Source organism: Kryptolebias marmoratus, linkage group LG12 (assembly GCF_001649575.2).
Source record: "Kryptolebias marmoratus isolate JLee-2015 linkage group LG12, ASM164957v2, whole genome shotgun sequence".
In the NCBI taxonomy this organism is placed as follows: domain Eukaryota; kingdom Metazoa; phylum Chordata; class Actinopteri; order Cyprinodontiformes; family Rivulidae; genus Kryptolebias; species Kryptolebias marmoratus.
Genome location: NC_051441.1, coordinates 21,858,739 through 21,874,483, shown reverse-complemented (window position 1 = coordinate 21,874,483; position 15,745 = coordinate 21,858,739). Strand labels below are relative to the sequence as shown.

The window sequence follows — 15,745 nt, the reverse complement described above, 5'->3', positions numbered from 1 at the left end:
AGCAGCAACTCGAGCACATTGCTGCCCCCTATATGTCAAGAGGACAAATAACACCTTTTCTGTTCACATTGCCAACCCGCCACAGTGACGTGTGTGTTGATCAAATTCACCCGCCACTTCAAATATTTACCCGCATTTGGCCGGTGGCGGGCGCTAATTTCTACCCCTGAACTCTACCCTCAGTTACTACAAAGGTGCTCTTAAATCTTTAACCCATTAAGACAAACTTGTCTAAGCTCAGAAAGTCCCCTGTGGTTTGTGGCACCAAGTCAACAGGAACAGATCTTTAATGTTCTGATAGATGTCATCTGGAAGTATGATTAAACAGACTTTTGTCCATTACCGCTCACAGAAATTTAAAGGAATAGTTCTTCAAAAGTGTTTTTTTGTTTTTTGTGGAAAGAAATAACTATATTTTATCTTTGTTGTAGCTTTTTAAACAGCCTCAGTTTGTAGGGAAGGAAATTATTTCTAATGAGAAAGGCTGCTCGGAGCGAGGCAAAGACTTTTGCCTTAAAACAGCTTCAGTCTCAAAAACATCCACTTTTTGTCTTATGCTGTCTTTTGTCTCAACACAATCTTACAAACCACCCAGTTCAGTGCTCACTTCCTCGCTACTAAAATACTAATACAATTTGTGAACATTCTGCAGTTTTGACAGTTAATATTTTTTGTCAAATCAATGTTAATAATCAATTTAAAGTTACCAATCAAAAAAATGTCCCTTCCATCCTAAACAGATTCTTAAAAAAGGTATGTGAAAGCACCATGTTTTAAGGTTTTGCATTTTGCACACAAATATTTAATAAGAGTTTATTTATAAAGTTTATGGTTTATATACCACATTTTCTAAACTGAAAATATTAGAAGGTAAACATTAATTTTTTAAATAGTGCTTTAACTATGTACATTATTTGGACATGCATGTATTCTGGCATTCATCATGGAGTGCTGCAGCACCCTCGGCATCCATACTTCACATGGCCTCGAAATTAAATGTCTGTTTAGTCTAACCAGAATTCTGCTACCAGTGTCTGTTAGATTAACCATAAAGTAGCTAAAACAAGTTGGTAGACTAATAAGTATTTAAGGGCTGCAGTGGCTTGGTGGTCAGTGCTGCAGTCTTTTCAGCCGGAGGTTGCAGGTTTGAACCCAGGTGCAGGAAGAACATCCAGTGTAAAACAATTTCCAAATTGTTTGTGTGCTGTGGCCCCTTGAAGAAGGCAGCAGCTGAAAGAACTTACTACAAACTGGATTCCAAAAAAGTTGGGACACTAAACAAATTGTGAATAAAAACTGAATGCAATGATGTGGAGGTGCCAACATCTAATATTTTATTCAGAATAGAACATAGATCACAGATCAACAGTACTGAGAGAATCTATCATTTTAAGGGAAAAATATGTTGATTCCAAATGTCACAGTGTCTACAAATCCCAAAAAAGTTGGGACAAGTAGCAATAAGTGGCTGACACTCTGAGAAGCTTTTTTTATACCCAATCATGTTGTCAATTGACCTAATTAGTGTTAATTAGTCTTCCAACTGTTCCTTATATGCTCAATTTCCTTTTTCCAATGTCTCTCTGACGCCAAGATGGTAAGAGGATCACCAATTTCACCATTGTTGCGCAGAAAGATAGTGCAGCAATACCAGAATGGTGTTACCCAGCGTAAAATAGCAAAGACTTTTAAGTTATCATCATCAACCGTGCATAACATCATCAAAAGATTCAGAGAATCTGGAACAACTGCTGTGCTTAAGGGTCAAGGCCGTAAAACTCTACTGGATGCTCGTGATCTCCGGGCCCTTAAACGTCACTGCACCTCAAACAGGAATGCCACTGTCAAGGAAATAACAGAATTGGCTCAGGAATACTTCCAGAAAGCATTGTCAGTGAACACAATCCACCATGCCATCCGCCATTGCCAACTGAAACGCTACAGTGCAAAGAGGAAGCCATTTCTAAGCAAGCTCCACAAGCTCAGCCATTTGCACTGGGCCAGGAGTTATTCAAAATGGAGTGTGGCAAAATGGAAGACTGTTCTGTGGTCAGATGAGTCACGATTTGACAGTGGGACGCCATGTCATCTGGACCAGAGAGGACAAGGATAACCCATGTTGTTATCAACACTCCATTCAGAAGCCTGCATCACTGATGGTATGGGGTTGCATGAGTGCTTGTGGCATGGGCAGCTTGCATGTCTGGAAAGGCACCATTAATGCAGAGACTTATGTTCAGGTTCTAGAACAACATGTGCTCCCATCTAGACGTCATCTCTTTCAGGGAAGAACCTGCATTTTTCAACAAGACAATGCCAGACCACATTCTGCAGCAATCACAACATCATGGCTACGTAGGAGAAGAATCCGGGCACTGAAATGGCCAACCTGCAGTCCAGATCTTTCACTTATAGAGAACATTTGGCGCATCATAAAGAGGAAGGTGCGACAAAGAAGGCCCAAGACGCTTGTTAGAGTTAGAGGCTTGTATTAGACATGAATGGAAGAGCATTCCTATTTCTAAACTTGAGAAACTGGTCTCCTCTGTCCCCAGACGTCTGTTGAGTGTTGTAAGAAGAAGGGGCATGCCACACAGTGGTAAAAATGGCCTTGTCCCAACTTTTTTGGGATTTGTTGACGCCATGAAATTTTGAAACAACATATTTTTCCCTTAAAATGATACATTCTCTCAGTTTAAACTGTTAATATGTGATTTGTGTTCTATTCTGAATAAAATATTAGATGTTGGCACTTCCACATCATTGCATTCAGTTTTTATTCACAATTTGTTTAGTATCCCAACTTTTTTGAAATCCGCCGGTTTGTACTTACCTAATAGGTATTATTTCAGAAAACGTGTAATATTGATGATATAGTATATTTTCAGTTAGGTGGTTGACTCTCAGCAACCTGCTTTACAGTAATTATAACCCTGATATAATAATAGTGTATTAGACAAGTATTTTCAAAGGCAAAAAAGATGAATGTAATACCACTTTCTTTGAAGTTTATGTTCTGATAATTATAACAGTTAATAGCCAAACATTGGTCTTCTTGGCTGAGTTTAGTTGTTTTGTTTTTAAATGTATGGCCTGCTGACATACTGGCAGGAACTCAGAACACCATGTAGCACATACTAAGACGGTGGCACAAATTGTTGCCTTGTTAGCATGAACTGTGCTGTGGCTCTACTACCTGTGTATTTAGTTTACATATGTCTTGTGTGTGTCTAGCGCTGTACTCAGAGTGCTTTGGATTGTGGCCCAGACCGACTTATTGACCCGAGTGTAGAAGAGGTACCAGGTCAGTAAACAGCCCCCNCACACACACACACAAAGTCATATGATGTTATTTACATAATTATATAGAATATTTTGTCTGGAAAATATTAACACATTTTTTTTCTTTTTCTTGTTTTTTTTATCTTTTCTTCTTTCAAACAGTCCTCTTTATTCTGATGAGATGAATGAGTGTTTGTATCCACACAGTGGGGTCCAAGGGTCCAAAATTTAGTTTAAAAGAAATGAACTCTTTTACTGTCATATTTGAAATGTTACAATTAATCAGAGTTCAATCATTACAAAACATGTAAACTCAAGGGGTTTAAAAAAAAACATTTCAGGATCTCCACTACATCTAGGTCAGGAATCAAATTACACAAGTGGCCAAAAATAATAAACACTGATTCGTCTTGCATTTAACGGAACATTTAGAGAACTAACCCTAAATTATTTGCAGTGCAGTATGTTTAATTATGTTTGAAACAAAAACAAAACAAGAATCTTGGACTTTTATACCCAACTGTGGCTTTATGGTGTGGTGGTGTAGCAAATAAGACTCTCTTTTCTTCTAATGTTACCTTTTAAATCATTTTTTCAGCATCCTGCATATTTGACAGTTCTTTGTTTGTTTTTGGCAGTATTTGCATTAGTACTCAATCATGAATAAAATTAGAAAAATATTTGTTTTAGTTAATTTGTGAAACAGAACAAATATATGAACTTATGTGTCTAAAACTTTTGCAAGAGTGAGTAACACCCGATCTTGAAGGAGGAACTGTTGTGGTTAGTTTAGCTCCTGTCTAAGTTTTCTGTGTGTTCAGTGTGAAAAAGAAAGTCCACCCTCTTTCATTTCTAGGGTTTTCTGTATCAGAACATCATTAAAATGATCTGATAAAGTCATACAGAAAACCCTGACAGAGAATTACTGCTGCTGAAAAAAGTTCCATAAGCTGCTGGATCAGGAACTGGACCAAATAGCTTTTCCATTTTGTTTTTATTTAAAGGGGGCCTATTATGCTTCCTTGAACAAGTTAGGATAAGTCTGTGGTCTATACAAGACATCTTCATTACATTTAATACACAAAATCATTCTCAGATATTGAGATTTCATCTGATCTGTTCTGTATGTTTTGAGCTCATTTCAGAATGAGCAGTTTTTGGCCTACGTCACTATTATGCAAATAAGCTGCTGTTGGCCACGCCCCTACCGCCCAATATCCGACATCCCACTAACGCTTTATATTAATAAACATAAAAACTCACTTTAGGATTAAACACTGCATATCTGATGAACATTTATATCATTAATAATTCACACTCTGAGGATTTTGACTTTGGAACATGGGCACTTAGCGGTTCTGAACCGACATTCGTCGAGTCGGACACCAGCAATCAGCTGGTTTAAACCCGAAAAGTGTCCAGACGGCCGCCTGGTAAAGATCAGGTATTTTTTTCCAACTTTTCTTCTCTTTTATTAACATATTTCTAATGTTAGTTCAGACAAACCTGCCGTGACTTTAACAGAGGCATGTTTCTGGGACAGCTGGGCTGTTCAAACTACAACTTTCTTTGGCAACATGGCGGGGACATTGCCATCCAAACTAAAATGAAGCCCCTCAGCTCTGTTCTCTGTGACTAGGAGAACAAGTACATGTTCTATATCGCAGCCGACAACAGAACATTTTCCTTTTCCAGCAGACATTTTTCAGCAGTAAAACCAGCAGAATCTTCCTGTAATAAAGTGGGTGGAGTTTGGGTTGGGTTGCTAGGTGAGGGGCTGGGCTCAGCTTGGGGTTGCTAGGTAACAGGGATTGTGATGCAACAATTTCAAGGTTTTTGAAACAGGTCATTTTGCAGACACCAAAAAATTTACTTATTGTTAAAAACAGTTGGGTTGGGCTTTTTTGTGCTTGGGACAGTTTCCAGAAGCAGTAGATACCCAAATGGAAGTACAAAAACATGCAAAAAGTGGATTTTGCATAATAGGTCCCCTTTAAGAAATAATATGGTGGATTTGGTTGTGTTATTCACACTTGAAGTTAGATTTGAATGTTTTTAGAACCTGCTAAAAATATATATATTTATATATATATCCTTATACATTGAACTCTAGAACTGAAAGAGGATGGACTTTCTCTTTTTTGTGCTTATAGATCCCTACTTTATTTCCTGAATGAAGACAATGTCACCTTGCAAGCCAGTTTATTGTTGTGCTTTAAAAAAATAGTCAAAAACTGAAAAGTTTAATTTTAAAAACATATATAAGTTAAGGGAATTTTAATTGATGGAGTGGGACTTGCTATTTGTTATGTTTTACCTTTTTGTCATGACTATGACTGTATCATAGATTTAGAACAGCTTCTGCTTCTTTATATAATCATATGTGCAACTGGCACATTTTACTTTTTTTTCTTCCTCTCCCACAGAAAATCACCTTTGATCAATACAGACGTGTGGTAAGCCATACAGTATTATTTAATTTTTACTGACATTTTAAAGTATTCTAATCTTTACTAATGATTATATTTATTATTGTATGGCAACTCCATCAAACTGCCTTAACACTTTGATGTTTTAAAAGATTAACTTTAAAACATTCCTCCATTTTTACATCTATTAGAAACAAATGATTGTGCATAGTTTAAAATCCTCTTAGTGTTTTCCGCATTTTGTAATGCAAATAACTTTTGTTTTCCTGTTTTACTCTAGAACATATTCTACCAACAAGCCATCATGAGGCCAAGGGTCAAGTCTAGTGTGTCTCTCGGAGCGTAAGTTTTTCTGGAACCTTCTCAAGGAAAACGTGATGCAGCAAAAAAGGATGTCTTATGCTTTTCTGATAAAGATTACTTAGCATCTTGTAACTGCAAACAATAGAGCTACATAATGTTTTGGATGTTGCTGTTGGATAGTTTTGTTTTCATAGTCTCCTGGATTTTGTTGATCTGTTATTGACCTGTATCTGAAGGTTCCCATAGCAACCCTTAATATATAAAGGCCTGGTATTCCTTGAAGGAATGCATATCTCTCACCACCCTTTATGACAGAGTTTTATTCTAAGACAATAGTATGTTGAGAAATGATGGAGTTGAAGTCATTTTGGTCAAACCCATAAATTACATTAGGCAAGATCTCATGCAATATTGGAGATATATCATGCTCAGAATATATTAAGGAAGACTCCAGTTGCTAACATACCAAACTTTAGCTTAATATCTGTAAAACTGATAGAGTTATAGCCATTTTTGTGTTTCCTGTGGCAGCCAGTTATAGGTATACAACCGTAGTACTTAAGCAAAAACGTAGTCATTCAGTTTTGGTGGCAGGCAATAATAACCATTTAATGCTTTACTTTTTCACTGGGAAGGGTTACATGCACATTATTCCAGATACAACAGATGTAGTGCATGACTCTACTTTGTCCTGATTCATGTCCTCAGTAACCCTAACCCTAACCCTAAATGGAGGACAACTGGACTTCTTTCTCTTGTTTTTTGAAGATGTTTCATCTTTAATTCAAATGGCTTCTTTGATTCTGATTTCTGTGTACATATATAAGTGAGATATAGGTTAACTGCTACATAATTTACATGAAAAAGTAGAATGTACTGCCTCTGAAAGTCATTCTGACCTCACAGAGATTCAGATGTTCAGATAGCTTAACATCGTAACACTCACAAAGATGGACATTAAACTATTAAGCTTAGTATCCTGAAGTAGATAAAAAGCCAAAAGATGCTTGTACAATAATTTAGCAGCCATTGTTGCATGAATACAGATAGGAGCCAGAGCTGACAGATTCCCACAACTACTGCAGAGTCATTTGATACAAGACTTCTTGTTTTTGGTGCAAAAAGACCTAAGAATGCTTCTCTCTCTGCAGGTTGGTCAAATACATCACAACCTACAAAAACCATGACCCTTTCTTGGCTCCATGTCTACCCAGTAATCCCTGGCTAACAGACCATGATGCATACTGGACTCTTAACATGAGGAGGTAAAAACACAATTTCTTTTAAATCAGTCTTCAGTCATTTTAAATGTATTTTTAATAAAAGTGATCATATTCACTCTGAAACATTTCTACAACAGATGTAGTTATTTTGAAACCCAAACTGGGGAGGGCACTAGAGAACAAACACACACACACACATTGCAGATCTTTTTCTAGTTTCATTCAAAAACAACACTCTAAAATCCAGTCTAATGCTGAAGATGCAGAATTTGACCTCCTAGTTTCATGGTGTTGAATTTTCAAAAACTCATACGATTTCAGTCAACGGTCACTCTCAAGTGACCCGGGTCAAACAAGCTCTGCCTTCAGAGGAAACAAGGATGGACATTGCAGCAGTAAGCGCCTGCGTTCTTTCTTTTTTAAGAAAATACATTTCCTTGGTGATACAAGAGGAACTAATTTGGCCACGGTGGATGACTTTATTCACAGAAGAAGGAAATACAAGAACTGAAAACAGTGCACTGACAGTGCGTAGTCCTCTATAACTGAGCTTTACAAACAAGTGGACGTATTAATCGAAAAATGCAAGGATATACAAGGAGGGACTGTACCAACTGCAAGTGTACCTGAGCAACAAGTATCAAGCTCCACAACAGCTGTTTCTAAGATAATGAAGGAAGGTTTCTAGTTGGAGAAAGATGTCACTGTGGAGCATGAACACTAGTCTGACACAGACAAGACCCAGGGATAAATTTCAGATCATCAAGGGAGAGGCAGCAGATATCCTGAGGCGAGCCAGAGACCCTGGCAGGAACCTCACTGTCATTTATCCGGACTGCACAGCTGGTGTCACAAAGGCAAGAGCTGCAATCACAGATGTCAGGAAAATTCTCAGAGGAAGACTGGGTGTCCAGTATGGAACTGGCCACCCACTGAAACGTTACAGTATACAGTAATGAACAAAAAGAGTTCCTAGATGCAGAGAAAGCCCTAGATTACATGAGGAAAGCAATCCTTCCAGTTTCTGAAACACAGGGCTGACTGAATGTATCCTTATGTGTGTTTTGGCATGATAGTATAATAAGCATCAAAAGATATACATTACTGAAAAGTTTCTCTTGTGTTGTTACCTCATTCCCTCAATTATTTTATTCTATCTGGTTATAAGTTCCTATGGTCTACACTAGACCTCTATCACAACAGCTAAAGTATTTGATATTTATATTAAAAGTATATAATATTTTGTAATTGTTCTACTGTGTTTCATTGTTCCACATAGATTTTGTTCCAAAAATTAAAGCAAAAGGAAATTAATATTCTTTTCATTTTTGCCATTATACAGCCACATACCTATGTTTTTTATTACCTCTCTTTCAAGTTCTAAACCTTTGAAGTTTTTTTTTCCTCTTTGCTTTTTTTGTATGTATAATTTATTCCCACTGTACATAGAAAATTGAATTAGTAGACATGGGATGATGTAAAATTCTACGATATAATGTCAAATGCCTTCACAGTCCTATAAAGAGGAAAAAAGGTCCTCAATGAGCTGAAAAATCACTAATGCCATATAGCCTTCCTTCAAGAAACGCACACATCACATTCTGAACTTGACAAACTAAAGAACTCTTTGGCAGACAAAGTATTTTACTCCTCATATCAATCTGTAAGGAGAAAACATGTGTACTAGTACATAGTCAGGCTTCTTTTATAGCAGCTAACTTCCTAAACACTCAGAAGGGAGATTTATCATGGTAAATGGGTTTATAAATGAAATTGATAAACATATACCGTAATTCTCTCAATATTTCTATTCAATGGCTCTGGTATCACTACTGGGTGGTGATTTCAACTGTTCTATGAATGCACGTATGGCTAGACAAAGCTCCTTAAAAACCCCTACATCCAAAATGAGCAGAACACTGAAACACATTTGGACAAGCAAATTTCCCAGAAACAAATATTACATCTTTTATTCACACCTGACTTACATAGGATAGAAGACAAAAGCTATTCCCAATAGCTATCTCTGACTATGAGCCACTTGCACTATCATGAAACATATGAAACATAGGCCAAAGACCAACAACTAAATGCTGGCGATTGAACAAATCATTGCAAAATAACTTGGAATTTGTCACTTACATAACAAGTGAACTAAAAACTTATCTTAAGGAGTTAGGCCTGTAACAATGTCCAAAGAGATGTGTGACCAAGGATGGCTGTAAGTGGGCAAAGGTTGAAGTAGACCAAATGGGAGTCTGTTACTGTTTTTACTTTGTGGAAAAATAAAACAGACTGAAACATACTCATTAACATCTTTGACCACGGTCAACCACCAAAAAGATTTATGTAGGGAGTTTATTGTTCTGCTTGACAGGATACCAGGTGAATTTTGCTGTATGGACTCATTTGACTCTTGAGATTGCATGGAGGAGGGAAGGAAGAGATGAGGTCCATTGCTGGTATCAGGTTCAGAGCTTTCCCAGGTTATCACTTCACTTCCAGGTTGGGGACATGGAATGGGCCATATTCAAGGCCTCTATTGCAGATGCAGCTTCCAGGAGCTGTGGTCTGAAGGTCACTGGTACCTGTCAATCTGGACTGGGGATATTGTCGAACAGTGGAAGGAGCACTTCAAAGATCTCCTTAATCTGGCCATCATGTCCACCTTTGAGGAGGCAGAGTCTGGGCACTTAAGGGAAGATAAGTTCATTACTATGGCAGAAGTCATCAAGGTTTGTTAAAAAGCTCCAGGGTGGCAGGGCGCCAGGGGTGGACGAGATTCAACCCAGAGTTGCTGAAGGCTCTGGACGTTGTGGGGCTGTCATGGTTGACACATCTTCTCAGGGTTGCATGGAGGACTGAGACAACGTCTGTGGAGTGGCAGACCGGGGTGGTGGTTCCCATTATTAAAAAGGAGTACTGGAGAGTGTGTTCCAACTATTGGGGATCATACTTCTCAGCCTTCTAGGCAAAGTTTACTCTAGGTTGTTGGAGGGGAGGCTTCGACCGATTGCCAAACCTCTGATCCAGGAGCAGTGTGGCTTTTGTTCTGAACGTGGAACAGTAGACCAGATATTTACCCTTGTGGGGCTGCTAATGTGTTTTGTAGATCTGGAGAAGGCTTATGATCATGTTCCCTGAGGCATTCTGTGGGGGTTGCTGCTGAAGTATGGGGTACCTGGGTTGTTTTTAATGGCTATCTGGTCCCTGTATAATCAAAGCAAGAACTGTGTCTGTATTCTTGGCACAAAGTCAGGCTTATTCTCGGTGCAGGTTGGACTCCACCAGGACTGTTCCTTGTCTCAGATCCTGTTTGTAGTGTTCAAGGACAGGATATCCAGAAACACAGTCCTGGAGAGGAGTGTAACTGGTTTGGGAACCTCAGGGTCTCATCTCTTCTTTTTGTAGAAGATGTGGTTCTGTTGGCGTCTTCACGCCATGACCTTCAGCACTGGGACGGTTCACAGCCAAGTGTGAAGCAGCTGGGATGAGAGTCAACTACTCTCTGTCCGAGGACATAGAGAAAACTGGTGAAATGCTCCCTCCAGGTCGGGGATGAGTTTCTGCCTCACCTGGAGGAGTTCAAGTATCTGGGAGTCTTGTTCGCGAGTGATGGTAGGATGGAGCGGGAGATGGATTGACAGATTGTGCCTCGTCTGCAGTAATTCCACGTTTGATCGTTTGTGGTTAAGAAAGAGTTGAGTCAAAAGGCAAAACTCTTGATTTACTGGTCCATCTATGTTCCAACCCTCAGCTATAGTCATGAGGTTTGGTTCATGATGAAGAGAATGAGATCCTGGGTTACAAGCAGCTGAAATGAGCTTCCATCATAGGATGGTTGTGCTCAGCCTTAGAGATAAGGTGAAGAGCTCTGTCATCTGGGGAGAGCTCAGAGTAGAGACACTGCTCCTTTGCATCAAAAGGAGTCAGTTGAGGTGGTTCAGGCATTTGATTAGGATGCCTCCTGAACACCTCCCTTTGGTGCCCAGTGGGCATGTCCCACTGGAAAGAGACCTCGGGGCAGACCCAGAACTCACTGAAAGGATTATACTGTATATCCTCTCTGGCCTGGGAACATATTGGGATCCTCCAGGAGGAGCTGGAGAGTGTCACTGGAGGGAGGGAGGTTTGAGGACTGAGGGTGATGAGTAAGTGGACACAGGTGACTGATTACAAACTAAGGCCAGGTGCATATGAGTGCGACAGGCTGACAAGTAAAAAATCAGTGAGCAACAAATAACTGAGAGCAGGTGAATGATGATACAAGGAGAAAAACTACACAAGAACTAACAATACTAAGCACAGTGAATAAACTAAACACAAGGATACACAGCTCTACAGTAACATGAGAGGAAACATGATCATAAAATAAACAGAGATTACCAAAAAGAACAGATCCTATTAATCTCTCAGTGGTACATACTGTGCAAGGGGTTATCTTTCCATGTTAGTTACTCTTGTTTTTCCTCTTTGGGTATCTGACGACTAGCACTGCATACATGTTGATGGTTTGGACTTTGTTCTTGCCTTGTCTTCCATTAGTCCATTGGAATAGTATTATTAGTTGTAGGCTTGATCTTATAGCCAAGCATTTCAAGGATCCCTATTGCTGTATTGGTCTCTGTGATGGTGCCAGTAGAGCAGTACTCCAACTAACATTGATATTTATTCATATATATATATATATATATAATGTATATGTCAGTGGCTTTTATTTCCTCCTTTGGCCAGGTTATTAGGGCCAAAGGAGGAGGTAGGAGCCACTAAGACAGTCCAGCACATAATAGCAGGATGTAAGATGCAGGCAGGCAAAGTGTACATGGAACACCATAACCAAGTGGCTGGAGTAGTGTACAGGAACATCTGTAGCGAGTATGGACTGGAGGTCCCACAGTCGAAGTGTGAGACTCCTCCTAAGGTGGTGGAGAATGGCAGGGCTAAGATATTGTGGGACTACCAGATCCAGACTGACAAACAGGTGATGGCTAACCAGCTGGACATTGACAGAAGAAAGCAGTGGTGATAGATGTAGCAGTCCCAAGCGACTGTAACATCAGGAAGAAGGAGCACGAGAAGCTCAAGAAATGCCAAGGGCTGAAAGAGGAAATAGAGAAGTCGTGGAGAGTCAAGGGCTCAGTGGTTTCAGTGGTCAGCAGAGAACTCAGTGCTGTGACCCCCAAACTGGAAGAGAGGCTCCAACAGATCCCAGGAACAACCTCAGAGATCTCTGTCCAGAAGAGTGTGGTCCTAGGAACAGCTACGATACTGAACAGAACCTTCAAGCTCCCAGGTAAAGGACCCGAGCTTGAAATGAAGGTGGAAACCGCCCATGTCGAACAAGTAGGGCGAGATGGTAGTTTATATATATAAAAAATAGAAAGGGAAAGAGAGAGGGGGGAAAAAATAGCATGCATAGCCTAGAATAGTCTTTCTAGCTGTGCATACAAAAATAAGGTATGATTTTCAAAAACCAGCCATTCGACACAGCCACACAGCTCGCTGATTGGAAACACTGAGAATAAAGTGAGAGCGCAGTGGAAAATATGCATATCTTATCACGATCTCCAACAGATGTAGCTCAGTGAGATACCACTTGAAGGTGTTGAAATCAAAAGACAGAACAAATAACTACAGAAAGATTTATTGAAGAGATGATTGAGACCTATGCTTGCAACATTTAAACAATAAAAAGAAAATATCATAAATTATGTTCAGATGAAAACAGCAACAGCAATGTAAATGTAAATGTATTTTAAGTGTTGCTGCCTCTGTTCTCAGAGTTGAAGTTCCCACTAAGATGCGAGTGGAACGTTGGTCCTTCAGCTTGTTTGAGCTCCTGACGGACCTGCGAGGTCGTGATGATTTCAAGATTTTCCTTAAGAAGGAGTTCAGCGGTATGTCACTCTGCTTTACATTTCAGTTAGAGTCACATACATGTAATATGGAAGCATTTCAGGTTCAGTGCAATAATGTTTAACTTTTAATTATTTATTTGTTTGAGTAACCCTAGTTTGCAATACAGGCTTATCAAGTTTAATTATCACCTGCTGCCAGAAGCAAAGCAGTGACAGTGTTTTTGCCAGTTTTTATTAGCATGTTCATCTGTCTGTAGCGTTAGGAAAATATCTGGACAGATTTCAATGAAACTGCTCACTGGATGTACATTTACAACTGATTACCTTTTGGAGGTAACCCAATTCAAGATGATCACCACAACTGGTTAGCCTTAAGAAACACAAAAATAGCTACAACTCAGTTAATTTACAGGTGCTGAGCTAAAATTGGGTCTGGTAGTTGCTAAGCTGTTTGACCTTATGCTTCCTTTCTGTGTGTTGTGATGGTGAGACAAATAGAGAAACCTACAAGTTTCTTTGCTCGATCTGAGAGAGCGCAACACTTAATGAAAAATTTAATAATAGAAATTTTACCTGCTATTTTATTTAGCCACCTGCATTTATGTAATGAAGAATTTAGCTTTTCTCAGCTTCTTCAGAGGCATCATCGCTCACTCTCCCTCTCCTTCTGAAAACTCTGGCAGACCCTTCCTCCTCCCCATCCCCTGGTCCTGTAGGAAACTGCAGCAGGCTCTGTGAAGCGAGGGAAGTAGAAGTTAGCAAGCATTCACAGAGTAAAGGAGCTGGATCTTTCATCAAGAAAGCCTGAACAAACGCAGCTTAATTACTGGAATTGACTTGGCCTTTTTGCATGGAGGAATTCCAGCATTCCTGATTTAGTTTATAGTCTATCCCATTCTGTGTTCACGTATACTGGGATTTAATACGGGTGAATATTCAATAAAGCTGCTCTTATTTACATATTTTTCTGTTTTAATGTCACAAAGCAAAAGAAGTCTGAAATGGTGACTAATCACGGAAACAAGATGGGCGCGCTGCAATAATAAATTCTTGATTTTATCAAGTGCATCACTTGACAACCCTCCCACTTACAAATATAGAAGACAGCTTTTGTGTTGTCATTTCAACAAATACTTACAGAAATATTACAGTCAGAAAGAGAATTAATAAAAGGAAGGACACGTTAAAGTTCCACCCACTTGGGCTTTTCCTTTCCTTCCTGCCGCTCTGTCCAGATGAGTGCAAACAGAACCAGGGTTTCACTCTCTTGATGCTTAAAACCTGGGTAAACACCAAGCAGGTGTGTAACAGCCTGACCATGCTGCTCACACATCACACACCTGTCTGTTCTCCAACAAGTGTCACAATGTTTTTAAAGATAGTTTGTTCAAAGAAAATCTTTCAGGTTATAGCAGCTGTTCACTCCTGAACAAAACATTGTTAACTATTGTGTTAAAGTTCATACAAACAAAACACTCCCGAAAACAGAACCTTCTTAAGTTCAAAATTCCTGAAAATATAAATGTCACTCATGAATGTTCTCATGAACAACACTGCCTACTTGTTTACCTACCAAGATGAGTTTTGTACAGCCAGAGGGCGTATTTCTGGGTCAAACCTGTCACCCAGTAGCCACTGAACTGGGGCTGGACATGCAGCACTCACAGGAGGAGTGTTGTCACGCTCACCACCCTGACAGTGTTTATGAAATGCAGATATTTTGCTTTTCAAGTGTTTGGGGGGACATATTTCTGACACACACGCTCATTGTCCACTGGTGGGAAAGCCAACAGGACCTAAAATCACCATTTTTACAGCTTGTCTGATTGGAAATTGATGTCCGAACATTGTTAACACCTAACGTTGACCCTGAGCTGGGCCCTAAACAAACTTCTTATGTTGCCCACTGCAGGATTAGTGCCTGGCTCCGGATGATCAGCCCCAGATTCCCGTTCTTGTCCCTGTGGAAGAACTGTGGAAGAACTGGGTCACTACAGAGCTTATGTGACATTAGTCTCAGAAAAAAAGTTGTCTTTTGTTTGCTTTAAAAGCATCAAAATGCTTCTGGGATTGGTACAGGAGAACAGACTGAGACAATGTTTGCTACAGAAACAAATCACTTTGTAGCAGTTAATCTAGGATGAATTAGTGTGGTTTATACGTCTGCCTTCCTGACTGCATGACTGGGGTTTAAATTAAATGTATGAGAAAACCATGGGGAGAGCATTGCATAATTTGAGAACATATCATATTAAATGGCATCATGGCTGTCATTGAATGCTGCGTTGACAAACATTTGCTTCCATAAAAAGTGGCATTCAGTACCAAGAATCAGTGTTAGTTTTCTGACGCTCAGAAGGAAGGGGCCAACCTGTGCTAAAAGTACTGCATCCTGACTGATTAAAACACATTTTAAATCAGACAGGTTGAAAAAGTGGTGAATTTTGACCCTTTTGGATTTCTAAAGTACTCACCTGAGTGTGCATGTACACGTGTGTAGGTGTCTTCACAGGAGACATACAGAGCAGAGAAAAACTGTAAACATGTAGAGACACAAATTGCATGTTGTGTAGTTTTATCCATCCAGATACATTTACAACAGCTCAAACGAGTCAGGATGAGCCAATGTGCTGCAGATGTAGACACCAGA

The 15,745-nt window shown here is 39.5% G+C and overlaps 1 protein-coding gene across 2 annotated transcripts in view; it reads left to right on the top strand.

Moving 5' to 3' along the window:
- rgs9a (regulator of G protein signaling 9a) overlaps positions 1-13,134 on the top strand; it is a gene marked incomplete at its 3' end in the record, with an annotated part of 43,836 nt that extends 30,702 nt beyond the window's left edge. For both annotated transcript variants that reach the window (XM_017441564.3, XM_025002946.2), the window contains 5 exon segments: positions 3,235-3,297; positions 5,709-5,738; positions 5,992-6,053; positions 7,166-7,279; positions 13,019-13,134. In XM_017441564.3, coding sequence (XP_017297053.2) covers positions 3,235-3,297; positions 5,709-5,738; positions 5,992-6,053; positions 7,166-7,279; positions 13,019-13,134 — 385 coding nt within the window.
- Between the last annotated feature and the right edge of the window lie 2,611 nt (positions 13,135-15,745).